General features: G+C 48.6%; 1 protein-coding gene across 1 annotated transcript; it reads right to left on the reverse strand.

Moving 5' to 3' along the window:
* Positions 1 to 16,299: 16,299 nt before the first annotated feature.
* Positions 16,300 to 23,150, reverse strand: Rrm2 (ribonucleotide reductase regulatory subunit M2). Its single transcript, XM_051205941.1, has 10 exons — positions 23,015 to 23,150; positions 22,813 to 22,887; positions 22,350 to 22,496; positions 21,970 to 22,086; positions 21,105 to 21,238; positions 20,131 to 20,225; positions 19,863 to 19,996; positions 18,405 to 18,509; positions 18,206 to 18,319; positions 16,300 to 18,100 (listed from the first exon to the last, which is right to left on the reverse strand). Exons 1-10 carry the CDS (start codon positions 23,111 to 23,113, stop codon positions 17,948 to 17,950), a joined length of 1,173 nt encoding a protein of 390 aa, XP_051061898.1. The 5' UTR covers positions 23,114 to 23,150; the 3' UTR covers positions 16,300 to 17,947.
* Positions 23,151 to 25,146: the final 1,996 nt, after the last annotated feature.

Below are 25,146 nucleotides of genomic sequence, written 5' to 3' on the forward strand. Positions count from 1 at the left end.
GGCAAAGGACTTAGCTCCCCAAGGGCACAGAGCTAAAAAAGAGGCCCCAAGAGTCACGGGAACCAGAAACATCCACCCCATACCCCACACCCCACCCCTGTCCACGTAGGATGGGGGCAGAAGGGAGAAGTAAGGGGAAGAGCAGTTGGCTTGCACAGCCAGGCTACTGGGCAGTGCCGGGCCAGGTTTACAGCTGGCTGTGGATTGTTCACGGCAGGCTTCCCTGGCACCATCTGCCATGGCCTTGTACCTGCTGCTGCCTGGAATGAATGCGGTCCATCTGGTCTGTTTTCTTGGGTTGTGTGTACGTGTGTGTGTGTTGCTCACTTGGGGGGTTCAGGGAAACTGAGGCTCCAGGGTATGTTAATAGCCCAAGACCACTGGCAACCCACCGTGGCTGGGCTAAGCCCTCTTTCTCCTGACTTGCCTTGGCTCCCAAGTCTGTGTCCGCACCGCCCACACCTGGCACGGTGCCCTCAACACAGATGTGGGTGCTAATCCAGCCCCCCAGAGGAGTTCCTCCCCCCTCATTCGGTGCTGCCCTTTGCTTCCCCCAGGGACAGGCTGACATTCTCCATGGTGAGCCATCGTCCCTTCTCCGCACAGCCCAGAGCTAATTGTCCTGATTCCCTTCCAAGAGCAGCCTCTATGAATTGCCTTCGCAGGCACAATTAGGCAGGTTCAGCTTGACTTTCACACTCCAGCTCTGGAAAAAAAAAAAAAAATCAAATCAGCCAGGAAGCGAAGCCTCTCGGAAGTTCTCTGAGAGCCCCTTTGTGCTACGAACAAAGCACACACATAATTACCTGCTTAACTGATGGGCTTAGGACTGGCCTGATCGCTGGAGAATGGGGCCTGGCACCCCCACTCTAGCCAGACCCCAGCCCTCTCTCCATTAGCAGAAGCTATTCTTGAACAGGCAGGCAGGCAGAGACCAGCACAGTCTCATGGTACATGTGCTGGGTGGCAACATCCCAGAGTCCCCTCCCCACAAGCCACTGTCTAGAATACCCAGTCACAAACTGAGGGTGGACAGAAGCTAAAGTCCAGTGGCCCAGAGGTGATGTCAAGGGATTCCCAGGGTAAAGCAAACCAGCAAAACTCAGTTTCAGGCTGAAATCCAAGTCTCTCTGAAGATGTTCCTTGTCCCATCTAATGGTGTAACTTATGTACCCCTCTTAGGCTCAGAGGGAGCCCAAAGCACATGTAGGGTGCCAGAACAGTTCGGAGAACAGAAATAGGAGCATATTGTTTAATCCCACCCCTGTAAAGGCTGAGGCAGGAAAACCATGAGTTCTAGGCCAACCTGGGCTTCACAGCGAGGCACTGTCTCAAAAATCCAAAAGCAGTAGCCAGTGGGTAAAGGTCTTTGCTGCCAAGTCCGATGATTCCAGCTTCAGTTTGATCTCTCCCATAAGTTGTCCTGTGGTCTTCATCTGGACTTCCAGTCCCCGGAACTCAGGGTATGACAGTTAAGGTCACTCTGAGCTACATACTGAGTTCGAGGCCAGCCAGAGCTACATAGTGAGACCTCAAAAAGTGTCATAGAAAGTACTAATTCAAGGAAGAGGCTACCTCGTGGCCAAGCTCCTGGGCTAGGCTTCTCTATGGGACCTCAGGACACCCACCCAATGGCTAGTTTGAAGTAAAGGTGTTAGTAGGCTTTCCTAGCCTTCAGGTTGGGGGTCAAGGTTCAAGTCAATATCTTTTTGGTCCCAGCCGAGCACTGAACCATCTTAACCTTAAAGAGAGACAGCTATGCTGAGCCTGGAGAGCAGCTTGGACACAGCTCAGGGCCACAGTTCAGGACCATAGGCCAGGCCTCTTGTTACTTGAATTTAAATTAACATAATGAGTTCAAGAGGCCCGATTATTCCAGACACAGAAAATGAAATTAGTGAGCATGGGCCACTACAATTGCTTTCTCATCTACAATTGTATTCTAATCTGTCCCATCCTCCTGCCATGAGTCAAGCTGGAGGACTGCTGGCCCAGGGCCAGTTCTCTGTGAACTGTTTAATCGGGGTCCAGAAGAAAGGATAGGGGTCCAGGGAAGACAAGGGGCTCAGCTGCCCCTCATGCTCCATTCCTGGGAGAGAAGACAAGATATGAAGGGGCATGGCTTGAAAAATGCACCTGCCAACTGGTCAACCTCTGGAAGGCAGGCAGCAGGGACAGTGCTGCAGTGGGATGATGGGGGGCCTTGCAAGTTCAAATCCCAACCAGGCCACTTACCCTTCACAAACACAAACCTTAATGAGGGGGCAGAAAGCAGCAATGGTAGTGTACACCTTTAATCCCAGCACTTGGGAGGCAGAGACAGACAGATCTCTGAGTTCAAAGTCAGCCTGGTCTACAGTAGCAAGTACCAGAGCAGTCAGGGCTAGGCAGAGAAACCCTGTCTCAAAAAAACAAAAAACAAACAAACAAACAAAAAAAAAAAAAGGATGAGGACAGAAAGTACTCCACAGCCTTCCCATGCTAGGGCCACTTTAACCACTCCCTCCACAACCCAGTGAGCTCTGTTACTACCCAGTTCACAGGGGAGGCAGCACAGGGGAGGCAGGGGATATCAAATGACCCACAGCATCAGGGCCCGGGGAAACTGCCTGTGACTGACTGATAGATCTGAAACTCACAGATCTGCACCTGCCTCAGCTCCATGAGTGCTGGGACTGAAGACGTGTGCCAACACTTCCATCTTCTAGATACGGCCTTGAGTCAGTCCTGATGTGTAGCCCAGGCTGGCCTCCAACTCATGGTCCCCCTGTTTCACCTTCTGAGACCTGGGATTGCAGGTATGCATCACCATTCTTGGCTCTGGGTTTTTTCTTTTTAATTTACTATATGTGGGGAGGGATATACATGTCAGGAGTGCATGTGTATGAACATACTTGTGGAAAATAATTCAGCTTGAGTGTCAGTCCTCAGGTTCCATCTACCTTGTCTTTTCAGACCAGGTCTCTCAGTGGTCTGGAACTTGCCAAGTAAGCTAGGCTAGCTGGCTAGAAAACCCCAAGGAGCCATCTGTCTTTGCTTTGAGTCTTCTATTCTCAAGACATAGCTCAGTGTCTCAGAGAACTTCCTGTTGCCTAAGGTGTTAATATGTAGCTCCTTCTCTGCTCTCAGCTCCTTCTCCAGCACCATGTCTGCTTGCCTGCCTCCATGTCCCACCATGATGATAATGGACTGAACCTCTGAACTGTAAGCCACTCCAATTAAATGTTTTCCTTTGTAAGAGTTGCTGAGGTCATGATGTCTCTTCACAGCAATAGAAACCCTAACTAAGAGACCCACCATGCACAAAACCCTATAAACCAGGTGTGGGTGTTGCAAGCCTGTAATTCCAACACTTGGGAGTAGAGACAGGATGATCAGAAGTTCAAGGCCATCCTCAATTACATAGAGAGTTTGAAATCAGTCTAGACTCAAGACTCCCATTATCATCTTCAGGATATATTAGATAGATGGATGATAGATAGACAGAAAGACAGATAGATGAAGAGGTAGATATATCATAGATTGATACATATATGAATGATAGATGATAGGTAAATAGATATATACATGATAGATGGATAGATGACAGACATAGATAGATAGATGATAGACAGATGGACAGATAGAGATACAGAGAGATATATGGAGCAGAGATGATAGGTAGGTAGATATGTACATGCTAAATGGATCAATAGATACATATGTACATACATATATACATAGAGATGGAAAGATAGATGACAGATATGGAGAGGAGAGATGACAGGTTCATAGGTATGTAGAGGAAATAAATGATAGGTGGATATATACACCGTAGATACACAGAAGATAGCTGCAATGCCTTTGCCCTCTGCAGGCTGAGTTACTGCAAGGCAGAGCCAGTCCTGAGACTAAGACTGAGCCACCAGCTCCCTTTACGAGGATTAATCATGAGTCTAAAAATAGAAATGCCACCCATGTGGAGGAAGTGTAGGCAAAGAAACTGTGGCCTACACATGCAATGGAGCCTTCTCAGGGCCTAAACAAAGACAGTTGCTACCAGCACCACTCAGCTATACACTGAGCCTCTCTCCAGCTGAGGGGGTCAAAGAGGCCCAGTGTGCAGTGTCATCGTGCCACCGTCTAGTTTGGGGTCAGGTGAGGCTCATCTCTGCAATGGACATCAAGTCAGTAGCGCTGCAGAGGGCAGGGTTACAGGTAAGAAACTCCAGCAGTTTACCCTCTCTCTCCTCCTGGAACTGACTTTCCAAGCACACTCACTGTGAGAAAAGGCAAGCTCTGCCCTTATAGTGTGTGTATTTCTCTGATTTATGATGCCTATTTATTTTAAAAAGTACCTTTTAGGCCAGGCATGGTGGAACATATACATACCTGTAATCCCAGCTCCCAGGAGGCTGAGGAGAGAGAATTATAAGTTCAAGGGTAACTGAGCTGCCAAAAAAGTACAAGGTCAGAGTGAGATCTTGTCTCAAAGTAAAAAGTAAGAAGATGGTTGGAGCCACAGCTCAGGGCTGAAATGCTTGCCCAGTGAGCGTGAGAGCCTGGGCTGCAGTCCCCAGTACCATCCAAAATAGTGACAGGAAGAGGGGGGTCGTGGAAGACTGTGAGTCACCACATTGATGCTGGCAATCAAACCCAGGTCCTCTGCAAGAGCTACATGCCCTTAACTGCTGAGCCATCTCTCTAGTCCCCTTTATAGATCTTGGCTCTCTTCTCAGGGCTCACAGGAAGTTCTGAGACTGCCCCCAAACTCTCTCTCCCAGAGACAGGAACTCAAGTAGGGCAGGAACCTGGATTTGCAGGAGCTGATGCAGAGGCCATGGAGGGTGCTGCTTACTGGCTTGCACCTCATGACTTGCTCAGCCTGCTTTCTTATAGAACCCAGGACCACCAGCCCAGTGATAACACCATCCACAATGAGCTGGGCCCTACCCCATCAATCATTCATTAAGAAAATGTCTACAGCTGGATCTTATGGAGGCATTCTCTCAATTGAGGTACCTCCTCTCAGATAACTCTAGCTTGTGTCATAAAACTAGCCAGGATAATACTAATAACAATTTTGAAGGAAAACTCATGGAGGGATCATGTAAATGCAGACTCCAAAGATACATGACTTTACTTCACCAACCTACCTATTAGCACATAGCTAGCCACACTCCAGCTGGTCCTGAAGCTCCTACCCTGGGGAACAGAGGAAATAGCAAGCACAGCAGAGGCAGACAGGGAAGATCTCTGCTCCTCGCCCTATGGCTGGATCTCTGGCCAGCCCCACCCTTCTAGTGCTAAAGACCCTGAGGGCAAGAACCAGGCTGACTCATCTCTGCTCTACACCAGAGCTCAGGCCCACATCCTGCGTATAGCATAGGCCTTAGGACATGGCTAGACACACACACATACACTCAGGCCCACATCCTGTACCCTGCACCCAGCACAGGCCTTAGTACACAGCTGTACACACGCGCACACACACACACACACACACACACACACACACACACACACACACGCACGCACGCACGCACGCACGCACAGGACTGGTCCAGTTCCTCCAAGTACTCTTCCTCATCTCACATTGATGAGAACCCTGGGGATGTGACCTCCCTTTACTGTCTCTTTGGCTGTATCATGACCCCAGCGAGAATCGCGGACTACAAAGGCTAACAAAAACCTGGGGAGAAATCTTGGAGTAACTGGAATTCTTCAGACTTGCACTGTGGGACCTCATGACCTTTGTACCAGAACGGAACATGACCTTTTCCTAGCTGAGCTGCTGATGAAGGACAGGAGCTCCAGGGGCCTCCTAAGGCAGCAACCACCCCTCGGCAACCCAGTCCAGAAAACTTCACCGCCACATCAGAACTAGCTATGTTGATCAGCTTGCTGGGAAGACTCACATTAAACAAGCCTCATATTAGCTTTACATGGGGACATAAAAACCAGAAGCCATGTTCTCACTGATAATAACTACATGGCAGTTGGCACCGAGCAACTCTGTCCTGACATAAAGCCCTGCCTTTGTTTGTCACCTCAGGCCTCTTCCTAGACAGTGTACCAAGGCAACAGGTACAGTACTGTTACTGGGCCTCAAGATCAGTCTCGCCTTCTGTCCCTTGCCGTGATGTGGGCTGCCTCAGCCCCATGCTTGAGACTCAGGGTATACCATCTGTCCCTGTTGCCCAGGGATAGTGCCCATTCCCTCATCATTCCCCATCCACTGCAGCCCCTTACCCTGGGACTCTGGGGAAAAGCCAAACCCAGATGAACCAGTGTGCTCAGACAACATTGTCGCATGGCTTCCAACATCTGAGACAGCCTTGTCCACATGGTTCTGGCTCAGCTGGAAGTAGGTGGGCCAGAAGCACCTGGTTGTCTTCCTGGATGTGAGCAGCAGGCTGTGAGTGTCTTCCCCAGTTCTCCAGGACACTCTCCTGGAATTCCCACAGAGAACCCTGAAGCCCGACTACCTCCTCCCTGACTCACAGCACCAAATCAGCACCCACTAGCTCACCTAGGCCTAGAAATGACAGAAGCCATTGGGGATATGACTCTCCTGGCTGAATGCCTGCTTAGCATGTAGAGGCTCCTGTCCAATCCCCAGCACTGAAGAAACCAGGTGTAGTCATGCAGGCCTGGAATGCCATCGGAAGTTCCAGGTGATCCTGGGCTACATAGTTTGAAACCAGCCTGGGCTGTCTCAAAAAACAAACCAATCAGACTGTGATTATACAAAGTTACAGGTTACAGGTAAGTGCAGCCCCTCGGTGTCTACCTCAGTGTCATAAAGCACATGGCTTCGTGACTATTGTCTTAATTAGGGTCATTATTTCTTTGATGAAACACTGTGATCAAAGGCAAGTTGGGGAGGAAAGGGTTAGTTTGGCTCACACTTCCACATCACTGCTCATCATCAAAGGAAGTCAGGACAGGAACTCAAGCAGGGCAGGAACTGAAGGCAGGAGCTGATGCAGAAGCCACAGAGGGGTGCTGCTTACTGACTTGCTCCCCATGGCTTGCTCAGCCTGCTTTCTTATAGATCCCAGTACCACCTATCCAAGGATGATACCACCTACCATGGACTGAGCCCTCCCCCATCAATCAGTAATTCACTGGATCTTATAGAGGCATTTTCTCAACTGAAGCTCCCTCCTCTCCAATGACCCCAGACTTATGCCAAACTAGCCAGCACAATTATGAAAAATCAGCTGTGGAAAAGACATTGCTAGCTAATATAAATGAAAAAACAAACAAACAAACAAAAAACCCCACCAGAGAAGACGCTAACCACCCACCAGGATAAATCAAATCTAAGTATGCCACACCATCCTTGGCACAGATGTGAAGACACCAGAACCCTTATAAGGTTGTCAACATGCCCACAGGCTTGCAAAATGGTGCAATTCTAGAACTTCTTTCAAAGTTAAACACATGCTGACCACATGAGCTAGTTGTGGCACTCCCATGGACACCCAAGAGAAAGAAAAGTCTGCTCCAGTGATCCCCAGGTGCTCACAACACATTAGCAGAACAGTCAAGGGGCAGCTGACAGTAGTACAATGTCATTCTAGGAACCACAGTGGGGTGAGAGGAAGGATTCAGCTATTGCACACAGCAGCACTTACAACCAAGCTGGTGTGGGAGGGCTGATAAAAAACATAGATAGCATAAAAATCTACTACTGGGGCTGGAGAGATGTCTCAGCAATTAAGAGCACTTATTACTCTTGCAGAAGATCCAAGTTCTATTCCCAGCATCCATATCATCATGGGGAGTTCACAAACTGTCTTACATAACTCTAGCTTATGGGAAGGGGTGGGTGTCCAACACCCTCTTCTGACTTCCAACGGCATCTGTACTCCCAGATACCTGCATGGTACCTGCATTCATGGCACATACCCACACATATAAACATGATTAAAAAATAGCCGGGCATTAGTAGTGAATCCATTGCTCAGGAAGCAGAGGCAGGCAGATCTCTGAATTTGAGAGTAGCCTGGTCTACAGAGTGAGTTTCAGGTCAGCCAGAGTTACACAGAGAAACTCTGTCTCAAAAAAAAGAAAAACCCCAATAAATAAGTAAATAGTAAAAATCCTGTGTGATCTTGGGGAAAACTCTGGGGTAGAGATGCTATTGGCTCAGTTGTGATGGCCTTGTGGGTAGACATTTATGTCAAACTTATTAAATAGGAGACTAAGGATCTAGCTCAGTGCTGGAATGCTTGCCTAGCACATACGAGGCATGTTTCAATCCCCAGTATTGCAAAACAAAGCAACTTATTAAATAGCACATATTTGTTACAGCTGGGTTGTGGTTCATTTCCTGGGTTTGTGTGATGGCAGCCAGGTCCTCAAAGTGTTACTGGTCAGGGCAGTGGGGTGGGGGTGCTTAGAGCAATTGAGACAAGAAATGTGGGCACCTCAGCTTCTCTGCCTTCCTGCTCTTCAATGCAATCCTTTGTCCCTGTGTCAGAGTCTGGGCCATGCTGAACTCTGAGCTAACTTTTCTTTTTACAATTGGCTTGCCTCTGGTGTTTCACTGTAGTGACAAAACGATACAATAGTAAACTGGTACAGCATTACATATGCACCATGTGTTGTATGTCAATCATATCTTAATAAACCAGGAAAAGAAGAAAGAAAATCATCCCAACGGAAGAGGGAGAAACCCACACAGAATATAAACTGTCGCTGACATCAATTCTTCCAAGGACCACAAAAGAGATGGAAACTGCAAGAGTAAGCCCAAAGGCTGCTGCCAAGCCTGAAAACAGAGCAGAGCCCAGATACTCACCATCATCCCTTCAGCACCAAAGTGGAGCACATCAGCTTGTAACAGCAGCATTGGAAGCCCAAATAAAGCAGGAAAGCCAAGAGGGTGGAGAATTCCAGGAAACCATATCTGCTCCAAGCAAAGATGAAGGAGGACAGGAGGAGGAGCAGGAGGGGGGAGCAGGAGGAGGGGGAGCAGGATATGGGGAGGAGGAAAAGGAGGAGGGAGAGGAGAGGGAGCCTTTGTTTCCAACAGTCCTGACATTTGGTAGGTCCTAGTCCCTCCTCATTTACCATCTTCAAGCAAAGATGGCAGAAGAGAGGAAAGGCCAACAGTAGGAACCACAAAGCTGCCAAAGGAATAACAGAATAAAAAGGAGAAAAGGACAGAAAAGACATGTAGCAGGTAACAACTTCCTAGTGAGAATGTCACCAGAACCAATGGGAACTGCCACTGTCAATTAAACAAACAAAAAGTAAACGAAGCTGTCATCTAGGCAGCATGAGCATACAAGAGATACAACGGAGACCAGAGAGCCCAAGCTGATGCAACCGAGGCATGATGGGAGAAGTCGGTCAGGTGATGACAGGCTGGAGGCACCCCAGGGAAGAGCAACCAGGAACACCTGGGCCAGTGGGGTAGCTCAGCACACACAGCACAAAGACCCATGGAGAAGCCAGGTGGGACCCACAAAATCCCAGCTTGTGAGCGGTAGAGACGGGGTCCCCAGAGCAAGTTGCCTCCACAGACAAGCCCAAACAGTTGAGTTCCAGGTTCTGTGATAGACCCTGCCTCAATGTGTAAGTTGGAGAGAGATCAATAAACACATCCAGTGTCAAGTTCAGTCTATCCTATGTACACACGTGCACCACCCGCATTACAAACCACACACAGACACAAGCACCATAGCAACACTGGAAACCCTAGGTCTGTTGGCACACATCTTAAATCCCAGGACTCAGGAGGCAAAGCTAGGTGGATCTCTAGGAGTTCTAGGCCAATCTGGTTTACATAGTGAGTTTCTGGCTATTAGAGGCTAAACAGAGAAACTTTGTCCAAAAAAAGTAAAAAAAGAAAAAAATCATTCAGGGGCAGAGGGAAGGGAGGAGCATTCAGCTGGGTCAGTAGGGAGGGAGGAGCACTCATCTGAGGCAGGAAGAGAGAGAGGAGCACTCAGCTCAGGCAGTGGGGAGGGAGGAGCTCTCAGCTGGGAAAGAGGGGAGGAAAGAGCATTCATCTGGGGTAGAAGGGAAGGGAACACTTAGCTGTTGTAGGGGGAGCACTCCAGATATAAGACCATTCTTTCTGTACCCAACGCCTTTAATCACAGCACTTGGAAAACAGAGGTAGGAGGATCTCTGTGAGTTTGAGGCCAGCCGGGTCTATAAGAGCTAGTTCCAGGACAGCCTCCAAAACAACAGAGAAACCTTGTCTTAAAAAAACAAAAAAAGAAAAGAAAAAGGAAAAAAAAAAAGTCTTTAAAATGGCAGACCAGAGCCCCTCCCCCAAGCACATTCTAACCAAATCCACCCCTGCCCTTCCAGTTTGATCCTCTAGGGCTGAGAGCATGGGGTAGCTCAGGCTAAGGAAAGAGCTGGGCTTGGAGACTTGAGCTCATGTCCTAGCCATCTCTGCTTCTCACTAGCTGTATGGCCTTGGGTCCGTGTTCCTACCCTGGAGCATCTCCCTAGAGGCAGGTGAGGGTCCAGCTGGAGCAGGAGGGAAGGGAGGAGAACTCAGCTGGAGCAGAGCAGCAGCACTCGGCTGTGGTGGGAGAGCATTCTGAGCTTCTGAGTTCTATCTGAGAGTATGACAGAGGACCTGTCCTCCTGATCCCTGGCTGCCTCCAATCCACTGCAGACCCCCAGGCTCTGAGACCACCTGCCAAATATAGGAAGGCCCGACAGAGGGCTGGTTCCCAGACAGTAGCCTTCAGCTCTGTAGTCCCTGCTCTGGTGCGAATTTGCCTGTTCGAATCCTGGGCTGACTCCTGGCTCAATGGGCTTTGTCTCAAATATATGATCCTATTCTGAATCCACATGGCATTTAATGAAGTGGCTCCCAGGCACCAGACTGTGTCTGAGTTATGAAACCACAGTTCTGATCCTTCACAGACCTCACAATGGCAAGCAGGGCCTCTTGTGAGGAAGCCATACCATGTCACTTGAGAAGAACCAGAGACACCTCTATGTCGTGGGGGGAGGGAGGGTGGCAACACCACCTTGATGGAGGCTTCATTCTGAGACCTGTTTTCTCCCAGGACTGACTCAAGTTAGCCAGTTTTATCAGTGATGGCCTTGGTTCCAGGTTTGTCCCTCTGCAATCCAGTATGATGAACACCTCTGAGTAAGACTATTTGGAGAGGCAGGAGATCAATGTCGGGGTTTGCAAGTATTTAAAATATGACAGATGAAAAAGAAAGAAAGAGAAAGAAAGGAAGGAAGGAAGGAAGGAAGGAAGAAAGAAAGAAAGAAAGAAAGAAAGAAAGAAAGAAAGAAAGAAAGAAAGAGAGCACAGGAAGGCACCCCACACATAGTAGAGTGACACACAGCTGGCCTCCACATAAGAAATGAGCTTGTGAGCTGGGGATACAGATGAGTTGGATGAGTGTTTGTTTAGCATGTTCAAAGCCTTCAGTTCAATCCCCAGTGCCAGATGGATTAGGAATGGTGAGACATACTTGCAGTCATGGATTAGGCATGGTGAGACATACTTGCAGTCATGGATTAGGAATGGTGAGACATACTTTGCAGTCATGGATTAGGCATGGTGAGACATACTTTGCAGTCATGGATTAGGCATGGTGAGACACACTTGTAATTCTAGCACAACTGAGGTAGAAGCATGAGAAGGAAGTGTTCAAGGTCATGGCCAGTTACGAAGTAATTTCAATACCAGCCTGAGCTAATGACTAAAGGAGACCCTGTCTCAAAAAACCAACAAGCCAGGTGGTGCTGGTGCACACCTTTGATCCCAGCATTCAGAGGGCAGAGACAGGCAGATCTTTGAGTTTGAGGCCAGCCTGGTCTACATAGCCAGTTCTAGGACAGCCAGGAGTATGCAGAGAAACCCTGTCTCAAATAACAAGAAGTCACCGCAGCCCAGTGCCACCACTCTCCAGCCTGAGCAATAAATTCGCATACCTCCCAATCCCCGCTTCCTGACCCCTCTGTAACCCCACCCCATCCCCCTGATCCACACCCCCCACACCCGCACCCCCACCAACAGAGCACATGCTGATTGATTCTGGTCTTTCCCACAGATAGCCTTCTCCTCCCACAGATACTTGCTGACTCTCCCTAGGTAAAGATGACCTCCTGAATTCCACAGAAGCAAAGATAGAAATGCTTCTGGAAGCTTTCCATTCCGAAGGAAGTAGAAAGAGACTTTCCGACATTTCAACAACTTAGCTACTAAAAATAGCAATCCTACCTACGTGACAGACAATTTGCTGGGAATCACTGAAGGGCCAGAAGAAGAAGGTCCCTCATGTGTTTGGGGCCCAGAAGCTGAGTGTTAGGAGACAGTGGGCAGCAGTCTGCAGCTAGACCTGTGGCCCAAAGTCCCAGGGATCTGGAGAGGCACAGGGATGCCAAATGGCGCCCTGCCAGCAGTTGCACAAAGCCCATATTTCCCAGCTATACCATATGGACGTCTGCACGCACAGGCCCTGGTTCCCAAGAAACTGCAAATAGAACACATTGCTTTAGCAAGAGCTCTGAGAACTCACCTCTGCCCTAGGGAAAGCCCGAGGTGAGAGAAGAGGAAGCCGACTACCACATCCCTTCAACTAAGGACAAGGTACAGGCCTGGCTCAGGATGGAGGGGTATGTGCTGGGGGGGGGGGCACAGTGTCTCAGCAGGGACTTGGCATTCCTTAGGTTTTCTGGCCCCATGACCTGAAGCTTCCAGCCACTTTGCAGGCTGAAGGACAGCAGACCTGTGAACAGAGAGATGGCAACATGGGTGTGTGCAGCAGGCACCCATAGCTATTGGGAGGACAGCCAGGATGGGAAGGGCAGGGAACCAGGGAAGAAGTGGGAAGCCTGGGAAGCTACCACCCGCTCTGGTGCCAAGGGCTCTGTGGTCACAACTTCAGCTGGTCTGTATGCTGTGACGCTCGTGTTGAGTTGCACACAACAGCCTTCCCAGGCCAGTCATCCCTTCCCCGAGTCGTTCAAAAAGCATGCAGAGGGAGTCTCCTTTGGGCGGTAATTTCAAGTCTACACCATCAAACACCCAGAGGTTACAAAAGGGATTCTGACTTGGCCTGTCTATGTCTGGGAAGGTTCCCACTGATCTCTAAAATGGGGCCTGAAGGGTTGAGAGCTTATAATCATTGTGGGGCCAGATAGAGGGGCAATAAGAAACGGGAGAGGGTAGGGTCAACCGGCTCTGGTCAGGGAGACTCCAGACAGGGTGGGTAAAACCCATGGACTCAGCATGATGTAGGGCAGGGTCATGCAACATGACTTGATCATGAGTGAGGACAATCAGAAGAGAGGTGCCTGGTGCCTGGTGAGGGATGTCGGAAGGCAGGAGCTCCCTCTCCTGGCCACAGGTAAAATAGCAGCTGTCATGGAGGACTGGATGACCTCCTTAGCCTGGGCGGGGCTGCATCCCTTGAAGTGGGAAACAGGCTATGACAGCTAAGCAGAACTGGGGTGCAGTTTGGGCCACACTTGTGAGATACCCAAGTGGGGTATCTCTTGTTGAGTTTACTCTGAAAGTGTGGAAAAATGGGGACCATTCTAGCAAACTCTAAAGACTGATTCTGGCCTGGTCTACTTCCCTTTGGGACATCCACTCAAACTGTCCACTCAAGGAATGGTCAGGATTCCGCCACCTGGAGCCAGAGCCTCCTCTTTGGCCTGGGATGACTTAAGGCTCAACACTCCTTGCAACCACATACTTACAACATAGCTGTGACAGCTGGGGTGCCATGAACCAGGTGCAGTCTACTTGTCACCTACAAGTGACAGGAACAGACTACCACGTGGTTTCAAGCTCTACTGCCTGGTCCAGCAATCTCACATCTGCATGGAGAAGATCCAGCAATGGAAGAATAAAGGACTAAGAGAGGAGCTGAGGGCAGAAGGCAGGCAAGAGAGAAATCCCTAACTCAGGTGTGGTGCCCAAGCCTTTAACCCCAGCACTCAGGGAGCACGGAGTCAGACCAGTCTGGTCTACTTGAGTTCCAGGGCAGCCAGGGCTACACAATGAGACAATGAAAGAGAGGAGGGTAAGGAGGACCAGTGGGAGACAACCCACGTGTTCCTCAGAGTTCTGACTTCCAACTCCCCAGAGGCCCAGTGGGTCAGCACCCCAGAAACTCCTTGGAAGAGAAAATCCTGTGCTTCTTTTCTGGCCACCACAATCAAGGAAAACAGGAAAATATGGACCCCTAGTTCTTCTCATGTCCCTTTCCCTACCAAGGGGTAACTAGAACCCTTGAAGGCCCCAGTTCGAGGATCCAGCAGGAAAATGCCCTCAGAAGATGTCACATACAAACCAGTTTTTATTTATTTAAATGCAAAATGGTCAAATACTGGGGGGGGAGAGGGGAGCTTCATTGCACAGAACCATTTTCTCCCTGCCACCTGTGGCTGTCTCTCACATTCTAAATCTCTCATAGAAATAAAATCTAGCATCTTCCTCAATCGTCAATTCTATCTGAAAACTGCCAGACCAACTCTAAGAGGTGCAAAGCAAAATCTGGGGCTGCCCATCACTATGGAGGGAGACACAGCTGTATCCTCTCTGCAATGCCCAGATGCCAAATGGTATCTATACTAGAGGCTGCCTCATCTAAAGAGGCCACACAACCCCCTGCAGTCACATCCAAGGCCTGTCTGGAACATCTTGCTAAGCAAAACCATTATCAAGAGCTCCAGACTGTATCAGTAGAGCCACTGGTCCCCAAGAACACAGAAAGCGAGGGAGCTCCTCAGACAAATGGCATTAACAAATCTTGTTTCCATTTCACAAAAAGTAAGTACTCCTAATGGCCATGGCAATGCCAGGTAGACAGGGGAGAGAAAGGTTTCACAGATCCGCTCTCAGCAGGCAGAATCCACCTCAGACTAGCAGGCATCCATTTGTACCCATGAAATGAAATGTGGCCTTACATAAGCTTGCCTGGAGCGTGTACAAAGCCAATAACATAGTTAAGATGAATGCACATCCCACAGTGATAACACCTTTTCTGAACCTTATGCCAGCTTAGTCCATTTCTTCCAGATCCAGATGCCTAAGAACTCACAGGATGAGCTGTCTAACGTCAGTGGTCTCCCCTATGACCTAAGATTTGTTCTATGACAGCTATGGACAGAAGCATTGGGAGACAGCAGGAGAAATGAGACCCAGGTCTGTCCACTGCAAAGCTGCTGTGATAATGGATCCTCTGGAAACAATAGCCTGTCTCAGTGGGTCTGCCCACCCCTGGTTCCCTAGTCAGTTGACATCCCCTTGGACACAGACATCATGTTTTCTCATTCACCTGTCACTTATTTTGAAGGTCATATGTTAGGTAGTGCAGCTAGAAACAGGAATGAGAACACTCAAGGGCAGATGTGGTGTGGAGAAACAGATGTGGCCTTCTTTACACCTTTGTAGTATGGCTTCCAGACTCACTTGATTAGCCAAGTTCCCCAGGGAGGGACTTCTGGGTCATGGCCCCTCAGCAAAGCCCAAAGGGGCCCAGTAAAATAGTTGTGGCACAGGGCTTTAATCCCAGCACTAAGGAGGCAGGAGTTTGGGGCCAACCTAGACTACGAAGTTCCAGGACAAGCTCCAAAGCTACAGAGAAACCCTGTCTCAAAAGCAGAGCTGTGTGAACCCACAACACAGCTGTGACATGACCCTCAGGAATGGCTGGTGTGACAGTATGAGTTTACAGTGATGTAGAAGTGTGAGGAGACCTGTGACAGACTTTAGCCTGAACCCAGATTCATACTAGTTGGAGGGGGCAGCAGAGCCAGGCTCCTTCTTGGAAGGCCTGTAGCTGGAAGCTTTGAGATGAGAAAGTAGCCTGGCCAAGGTTGTCAGAATAAAACTCAACATCATGTTGTGTTGTGGTAAACAACTTTAATCCCAGAACTTAGAGGCAGAAGCAGGTGGATCTCCAAATCCAAGGCCAGCCTGGTCTACAACTCCAGTTCCAGGATTGCAAGGGCTACACAGAGAAACTGTCTCAGAAAAAAAATTAAAAACTCAACACCTGGAAGATAAAGGTGAGATCATCCTGGTTTATGTCCCCATTCCAAGTCAGGCATGGTGGTACACACCTACAATCCCAGCATTCAAGAGGCTGAAGCTAGCCTGGGCTATAGACATAGTGTGACATACAGATTCCATACAGAGACCCAGGGTCTATTTGTCCCCTAGACATCCTATGTAAGAAAAGAGGAAAATCTCCCCCAGAGCAAACAAGCCCCTTACCTTCAATGAGAAAGTTTCTAACATCAAAATGTAAATTTTACCCAAAGAACCAACATTGAGAACAGTTTCAGTTAATCATCTAACACTCATTTGCCATGCAGCCTTGAGTTTATTAATTTTAGGTAACAATAATTTAATAAGTACAAAGGGTCTCATATTACAGAAATATGTATACAATAAAAAAAAACGGATCAGGGATTAAACAGCTAGTACACAATAGCATCAGTTAACAAGGAGGCTAGAGACCAATGTGAATCACTCCTGGTAACAAACACACTTGTTTTCCTTGTTTTGGTTTTTAAGACAGTTCTACTTATGTACCCCCAACTGGTCTCAAACTCACCAGATGAATTCTGGACTTTGTTTCCTAAACACAAACAGATTAATGCACATAAAAGCAGATTTTGCACTAGCTGTTAGCTGTATCTATTGGTCTGACAAGAATGTGAATGGAACACACATTAACAGCCCATATAGTACTGGTTTCTGGTGTTTAGGAATTCACTGGGTAAAACCAGCATGGTGGTGCAAACCTTATCCCAGTATTTGGGAGGCATAGGGCAAGTTTGAGAGGCTTACCTGGTCTATACAACAATGTTCCAAGCCTAGTCAGAGTTATATAGTTAAGACCCTGTCTTAAAAAAAAAAAAAAATTTACTACCACGTGTCACTCAAATTTAGGCAAATACCTGATTTTTACAGTACTATCTTAGCATTTGCAAACTTCAAGGTAATACTGAGTTAAAAAAAAAAAAAAAAAAAAAAACAGGTAAAACCCAATAAAAGGCATGTAAAATAAGTGGATCAAATTTCAATCGTACCCGTTCACACAATCAAAAATATCCCGATTCTTTTGGCTTTTGACAAAAATCAAGACTGTGTGCACGCCACTATTGAAAATCCTTTCTTCAAAGCCCTTTCAAGACCCCACACTAACTAGAAATGGGGCAGAGTACAACTTGTGGGGCTGGGGGCAGGGAACGATATTGCTTTTCAGACAAATGGGAGACAGGCCCAGGCCAACCAGCAAGTATCCCAAATCACTTGTAAGTTTCCAGTGACTCCAAGTTGGAGGTTCTATGAAGCGGGCGATGACCCCATCTATGTGGTCACACACATCCTGCACATGATTGGCATCAGTGGGCTAATGCCTAGGCCACACAGGACTTGACCTCAAAGCTGCTGAAGCAATTCAATTCACCAAAGAACAGAGCTTGGGAACGAGAGGCTTCCTCAACACTAACTTCCGAGTCACTTGAATTTTAATCAGCTGCCATCAGTGGTGAACAGAACACTTGGTGCTTGGTCTTTCCCCCTCGATAGTACTATGTTTGTGTGCAAAGTGCCAGTTTTATTTACAAACTTGTTTAGTAAACTCCAGAGAGCCCGCAGGCAGTGGTGAATGAGGCTGACATCTTAAAACAGCTTTGTGGCACTAAATGTTTAATTCCACTTGCTGGAGGGTCGCCTCTCACAAAGCCAGAATGGATGCTCTTGTTGGTGCTTTAAGATCACGCTACCTGAGAAAGCCAAGGACAGGATCTCCCCTAAAAACAACTCAAGTACCTTTCGTTTTAAACATCCTTTCTTCATTTAGAGACACAACTAGCAAAAAAAGGGCCAACTGAGGTAGCTACAGTTTTTAGATGCCTGTTAACAAATTTAATGACAATTCATGGTGTAGCCAGTTGATTGATTTTGTTTTTTGACAAGGGGAGACAAGAGCAGTCGGCTTACTTAGAAGTCCGCATCCAAGGTAAAAGAATTCTCTGTCGAATTTGACATCACCCCCATCCTCTGATACTCGCCCACTCGCTTCTCAAAGAAGTTTGTCTTTCCTTCTAGTGAAATGTTTTCCATGAAGTCAAATGGATTTTCTACTTTGAAAATCTGAAAAAGGACCATCAAGACATAAATGCTGAAAACTTAAAAAAAAAAAAAAAAAAAAAAAAAAAAAGGGGGGGGGTGAGTAAGGCCATAAATATGACACTTTACCTTGTTGAACCCCAGCTCCAGCATAAGCCTGTCTGCCACGAATTCGATATACTGCTTCATCAGAGTGCAGTTCATCCCGATGAGCTTCACAGGCAAGGCCTCCGTGAGGAACTCCTGGAGGCAGAGCACAGCTTGAGCACCCTGAAGCCTCAGGACTCCCTCCCAGCTGGTGTAAGAGCAACCGGCATACATTACCCACCTGTTCTATCCTCACTGCGTTGGTAATTATTTCCTGCACTCTCTGCTCCGATGGCTTGTGTACCAGGTGCTTGAACATCAGGCAGGCAAAGTCACAGTGTAAACCCTGGAAGGAAAAGTTCAAGATCACTATGAGGCAAGACTCCTACTGTTCACACAAATGTGGATCAAAATCACTTCATCCATCTTTGAAGTCTCATGCAACTTGTCTGGCCACATGGAGAATACTCGGCTTGTCAAAACAAAGTATTTAAGGAGGTATACACCTGCATGATCACTCATGGGTTTACATTGTTCCAAATCAGCTAGGCTACAGGCTGCCAAGAAACAAAACACAAAGAGGAAAATAAAGCAGGTGGCTAGACATGGTGGGGCATAACTTTAATCCCAGCACTTGGGGGAAACAGAAGAAGGTGGATCTCTGAGTTTGAGGCCAGCCTAATCTACAAGAGTGAGTTCTAGGAGAGCCAGCCAGGGCTGTTACAGAGAAACAGGTATTTAACTACCAATTATGATACCAAGAAGTAGGCTATCCCAAATCAAGGCCCTCAGAGCTATCACCTACTACAGCATAGACATAGGCCAAACCCTTCTAACAACCAGAGACTTATCTTTACTCAGGTTTTTCCACAGCCTTGACCTCCAGTTCTCCCTAACAAGGAGGTCAGTTAGCTTTTAGATACTCAGGAATTGGATAGTTTCAAATGAGATAAACCATAGACTCTTAGCACACCACACTCCAATAAGTCTCAGAGCTCCTTTTCCCACAGGGAGATAATCACCTGCCCCTTGCTTTTCAGACTGGACAAACTATTAAGCATAGACACTTTCTCCTGTCTTTCCTCAGTCTACTTCAAGCACCTACAGGAGCCCAAGGGAACTCTCAGCTCATCAGGGGCCTTACCAATTAACTTTCAAGTACAAAAAGACACTCAAAGGATCATTTATGATACCCTAAAAGTCTTATTCAGAGCTTTCAGTTTATGCATTCAAGCCTTCAGGATAGATAATAGAATTTGTGTACTAAGATGAGTAGTTTCAATATATCACTTAAGGTATTATTTTCTTCCTTGCCAAGTATACGTATGATTGCGCTCACATTAAATGTGGATATGGGGCCGGGAATGTGTCTCAGTGGCAGAATAATTGTCTAACAAGCATGAGATAGACCGTGGGTTGGATCCCCAAGACTTGAGATGGCTCAGCAGTCATGAGGAGCATTTATTGCGCTTGTAAAGGAGCTTGGTTCAGTTCCCAGCACCTACATGGCAACTCACATCCGTCTATAATTCCAGTTGGGCATCCCACACTCCCTTGTCCTCTGCAGGCAAAACACTCAAAACACTCACACATAAGGAACAAATGCTCTTTGAAGTGGCTATGCCTCGTTTCTCAAGTCCCTATCAGCAAATACAAGAGCACATAGCTAGAAGCCATGGATCAGTTATGTCAGACTCACCTCGTCTCTGCTGATAAGCTCATTGGAGAAGGTGAGGCCAGGCATCAGTCCCCGCTTCTTAAGCCAGAATATTGATGCAAAGGAGCCTGAGAAGAAGATCCCCTCCACAGCAGCAAAGGCCACAACGCGCTCTCCTAGCAAGAGGCAAGACCAAAATGTTCCCAGTGAGGCTATACCAGTGGTATTCTTAGCATGGACCAACAACCCACTGACATTACTTGGACAATTGAATCAAGCCCAGGGCTTTAGGAAGAAACAGTGTCCTTACCATATGTAGCCTCTTTGTCCCCAATCCAACGCAAGGCCCAATCAGCCTTCTTTTTCACACAAGGCATTGTTTCAATTGCATTGAAGAGATATTCCCTGTATGCAGAAGTATAGCATGAATGATGCTACAGACCCCCAGCAGCACAACAGCTGTAGTGTAGGCCTGATTAGCCAGAGCTCTCCATCCTGATGCTGACTAGGCACCCTAATCCTAAATTTCTGCCCTCTACCTCCAGAACATAAAAGCCTTCATTTTTCTATAATCCCCAAATGAATATGGAGTGACATTTCACTAAACTGGACCAAAGTTAACCTCTTGACTCAGTACTGTCAAGAGTGTGTAATTCCCCATTTCTTATAAACATGTGTAGCCATGTTTTTATTTATTTGTGAGACATGAGTGTTCTATCTGCACATACACCTGCACGCCAGAAGAGGGCATCAGATCCCACTACTGATGGTTATGAATCACTCATATATAAAAATGTATGAGTGTTATACCTGAATATATGGCTTTGTACCATATGCATGCAGTACCTGTGGAGGCCAGAAGGGGGAATCATATCTCCCTGTAACGAGTTAAAATGGTTGTGAGCTGCCCCAAGCCCTGCTGTATGGGGGCTAGGATCCAAAACTAGGTCATTTGAAAGCCACTAGTGTGCTTAACCACTGACTGAGTCATCTCTCTGGGCCCTGGTTTGTTGGGTTTTTAGAGGCAGTATCCTCACCTGGCTAGCCTTTGTACTCCTAGCAATGCTGGGGCTGGTCTCTGGGATTACAGGCACGAGCTGCCACACACTGGATCTTATTTCAGTAACTAATAAAGTGGCCTTCACTTGAAGCAATCATGTCTAAGGGCACTAGAAATGTCTGTCTACAGTCCTAGTCATTCTGCACATGCTCCCTTTATGAACAAAAATACTTAAAATAAGTTATTGAATCCCAAGTATTTTAGCATACCACACAGATACTCACCTCTCTTTGGAATCTTTAATGTAAGTGTCAATAAGGAGACTGTACATCTCAGAATGTATGTTTTCCATGGCAATTTGGAATCCATAGAAACAGCGAGCCTCTGTAATTTGAACTTCTTGGCTAAATCGCTCCACCTAGTGGCAATAAAATAAACCAACGTTAAACTTGAAAAACTACTACCTTCTTCCTCTCAGAGCCTACTGGTATTAATATCAGCCCTCAGGCACCAGCAAGCAGAGTTCTTTGCACATGAAGCCATCTTGTTCTACTTACTGAGTTCTAGGACAGCCATGGTTAGTAAGAATTTGTCTCAAAGATATAAGTAAAACAAAAACTAAAAACAAGCTTGTTCTATATATTCTAATGCTGTTCTTCACGATTCTGCAATAAAGCTCAATTTACCATCAGGAAATATATAACTTCTATTTTGCTGGGCTTTAAACAAACGGTTAATTTTGTTTTTTGAGACAGGGTTAAAGTGCTCTTAACCTTGGAACCCCTCCCCAGGCTTAACATTTTATTCACCCATTCTTTTAGTTAATCCACTTACAGGGAAATATGCAACCAAATTATAGAAAGCCACAAAAAAAAGTAAGTGGTAAGTAAAAAGAGAAAATTTATCACTGCAACTTAACAGGAAAAACTAAGATGAATGCTAACATATACATTCACAGTTCTTTTAGACTTTATTTTACTTGTGTCTGCCTTTATGTGGGTATGCACATGCACAGGCAAGTCCCAAGGGGGCCCCTGGTGCTGGAGTCCCAAGTAGTAGGTGTGTTAGCCATGGAGTAGAGCCATGTCTCCAGCCGCCAGTCACACTCCATGCTTCTATCTTTAAGTGAATTATGTCACGCAAACTCACCAAGTTTTCATTGACTATGCCATCGCTGGCCGCAAAGAAAGCCAGAACATGAGATATAAAATGTCTCTCATCAGGCTTCAGAGCTTCCCAGTGCTGAATATCTTTGGAAAGGTCCACCTGCAGTTTAAAAGTTTACCATATTACCAGGTATGCAGGAGTTCCTCTCCATCACACGCACGTACACACACACACACTCACACACACGCACACTTTAAAACTTAGGTCCCCTACACCATCCGACCTTTCCTCACACCCAGAATCCCCTCTGCTCTTGAAGACACCGGCACCTTGAACAACCATTCCCAGGCCTAATCTAGGTGCCTGTGGGCTGGGACAGCCTCGCGGAAGCCCTGTGACACACCAAGTCGTTGAACAATTACCTCCTCAGCTGTCCAGAAGGAAGCCTCAGCTTTCTTGTACATCTGCCAGATGTCATGGTATTCGATGGGGAAGACAACGAAGCGGCGGGGATTCTCTCTCAACAACGGCTCGTCCTCAACGCTGGGGTTAGCAGACTCTTTACTCTCCTGCCGGGTGAGAAAAGCCACCCCCCCAAAATGCCAGGTGAACCCCGGGGACTCGCGGGTGCCTCTCTTTCCTCAGATCTAGCTCTTTTCAGTAGCTGGCAGTCTCGCGCGGGTCGCTGTCACATCACGTGCTACTGTCACCCTCCTAACGGAGAGCCGCTCACTGACGGGTAGGCGACCCAAGGAGGGCACTCTAAGGGGACACTTTGGCGGGAAAGGAGAGACAGACAGCTGGGACAATGCAGCTTTGGCGCCAAAGGCGGGCGCCCTCTGCTGGCGGCTCCGGAGCCCCCTCCGCCTCACTCGGGCCACTCACCGGCTCGGTGGCGTCCTGGAAGATTCTCCTCGCCGCCTTGCTGGCTAGGACGCGGGTCCCGCTGAGGCTCGGGGGCTGCAGGGACACACGCGTGCGTGAGCTGCGGGTGGGAGCCCTGCACCCTCCTCCCCACGTCCGCGATCCCACACCCTCCCGGGTGCTGTGTCCCCCACGCAACCCGAAGCCCGGGCCGCGCGCCCACCGTGTTCTCCTTGTCAGCCAGGCCGAGCCGCTTCAGCGGAGACACCTGCAGCTGCTGCTGGTCGGTGATGGTGGCGAGCGGGACGCGGACGGAGAGCATGGCGAGCGACAGCAGCGAACCGAGGCGGCGAAGGGGGAGAGGAGCAACTGGAACCGGGAGCACCGGCGGCCTCCAGTTCGGCACCTTTTAAAGGGTCCGCGGGCGGCGCGCTCCGGAGGGGGCGTGGCCGGCGCGGTCCCCGGTCACCGGCGCTTCCCATTGGCCGCTGCTAGCCCCGCCCCCGTGCGAGCGCGGGAGATTTGAGTCCAGCCGCAGGCCTTCCGCACCAAAGCCCGCAAGGAGTCTGCGCCGAGCCCATCCCCTGGCGCGCCGGCGCGCGAGTCCTCGCGGGGCCGGAACCATCTGGGGCTTGTGAGAGGCTTGCCCACTGCACAGCACCGGGGCGTTGCCGCCGAGGTCGGTGCCATCGCTGTCCAAACGCTGACCTGATCGTCTTTGCGTTCCTAGGATGCGGGTGCGAGTAATCCGGCTAGAACTGAGCGCTCTGGGGAGAGGGGCTGTCGAGCCCCGCAATTTCAATCTCGTGACCTGGTTTCTTAAAGATTCGGGGGAGGGGCCCCCAGTCATGAGGCTTGGAATCCTACCCTGTGGGGTTAGCAGTGGGGAGGCCCTTAAACGAGGGTTCCCGTGAAAAGTTGCAAGCCTTCAAACTCACGGTAACGGCCCATGGGTGTATTGCCAGCCCTGTGCCCCCCGTATCCCTCTTGTTTTAAAAGTTGCAAGCCGACCCCCCCCAAAAAAATCCAGAACGTTCAGAAGATAATTTCGAGTCATGCGTTTATTTTACGACTCGCTGGGTCGGGTGCAGCAGTCGGAAGGCGAAATTGAAAATTCCTGTGGTGAGGGTGGAGACAGGAACTCCGGTTTTCATCTGGTTGTGTAGGTGGCTTCCGCATTTGCCCTAGGGAGGGGCACCAAGACACCAGAGATAAGTGCAGGAAAGGGGACGCTGAGATCCCGGGAAGAAACGAGGAACCTGGGGATTCTCCCACTGCGGATACCCTCGGGGGTGAAGCAGACTCCCCTCTGCTTGCCTATCGCACTGGACTTGTGAAGTCACTGAACACAAAAGTGGCAGCTCAAACGAGCCAGTTACTGCCTGCCTCAGCGGCTGCTCTCTGCAAAACGTTGTCAGTTTCACAAACACGCGCCAGTATCCATCCCCTAAATAATTGGTTCATACACACACACACACACTCCCCTTTAAAACCATCTTAGTATCCTAAACTGGCCTCAAACTCCACACAAAGTTGAGGATGACCTTGAACCGATCTTGCTGCCTCCCCCTCCCAAGTGCATCCACCACCGAGCAATTTATATGGTGCTGGGTACAAAACCTAGGACTTTTTCCATGTTAAGCCAACTGGGCCATTTCGATAAATATTTTTTGTTAGTGGTCTGGCGCCATTATCACCTCTAGCAAGTGTGCGTGTGTGTGTACCTGTGTGGGGGTATAATGTGTGTGTGTGTGTGTGTGTGTGTGTGTGTGTGTGTGTGTGTGTACCTCACATACTCAGTTATCAGTATCTGAGGGCCCCCTTTGGTTGCTCTAACGCCTGGTGTTCTCGGTACAACTTAAGTCTTGACTAGTAAAATAGCACCCATCTGTTGAAGAAAGAGGGAGGGGGAAGATCGCCGCCATTCTCTCCTCCCGGCTGGCGATCTCGCAGAGAGCCTCTTCCTCCCGCCAAGCGGGCAGAGCTAAGTGGGCAGTCCCTCCTCTGCTCCCCAGAGCCCCGACCTGTCAGCAGCGGCGCGCTTTTGCATCAGGCGCCAGTTTTGACCTCTGCTGCGTGATTGGTCAGCTCCGCTTCAATCAACGGCACAAGCCACACCCACCCCTCAGCCCGCGCTCCGCGGTCACTCTAGGAGCTAAGCACGTCAGTGTTAAGACAACCGGAGGTGGGGAAAGGGGAGTCCCAGGGAGACCGAGGGCTTCCCGCAAATCCACTGAGCAGTCTGCATCAGACTGACATAAATACAGGCACAGCGCCCACAGCTCCTGCACAGCCGGACCAAGTCATACACATTTTAATCCAGATGGGAAAGGGTAAATAGTATTTTTAGACCTC

Source organism: Phodopus roborovskii, unplaced genomic scaffold, assembly GCF_943737965.1.
Source record: "Phodopus roborovskii unplaced genomic scaffold, PHOROB, whole genome shotgun sequence".
Taxonomy (NCBI): domain Eukaryota; kingdom Metazoa; phylum Chordata; class Mammalia; order Rodentia; family Cricetidae; genus Phodopus; species Phodopus roborovskii.

Coding starts and splice junctions, on each gene's coding strand:
- Rrm2 (XM_051205941.1), bottom strand. CDS start 23,113: ATGCTCTCCGTCCGCGTCCCGCTCGCCACCATCACCGACCAGCAGCAG. Junction 22,888..23,014: donor TGGCTGACAAGGAGAACACG/GTGGGCGCGCGG, acceptor GTGTCCCTGCAG/CCCCCGAGCCTCAGCGGGAC. Junction 19,997..20,130: donor GGACAAAGAGGCTACATATG/GTAAGGACACTG, acceptor GCCTCTTGCTAG/GAGAGCGCGTTGTGGCCTTT.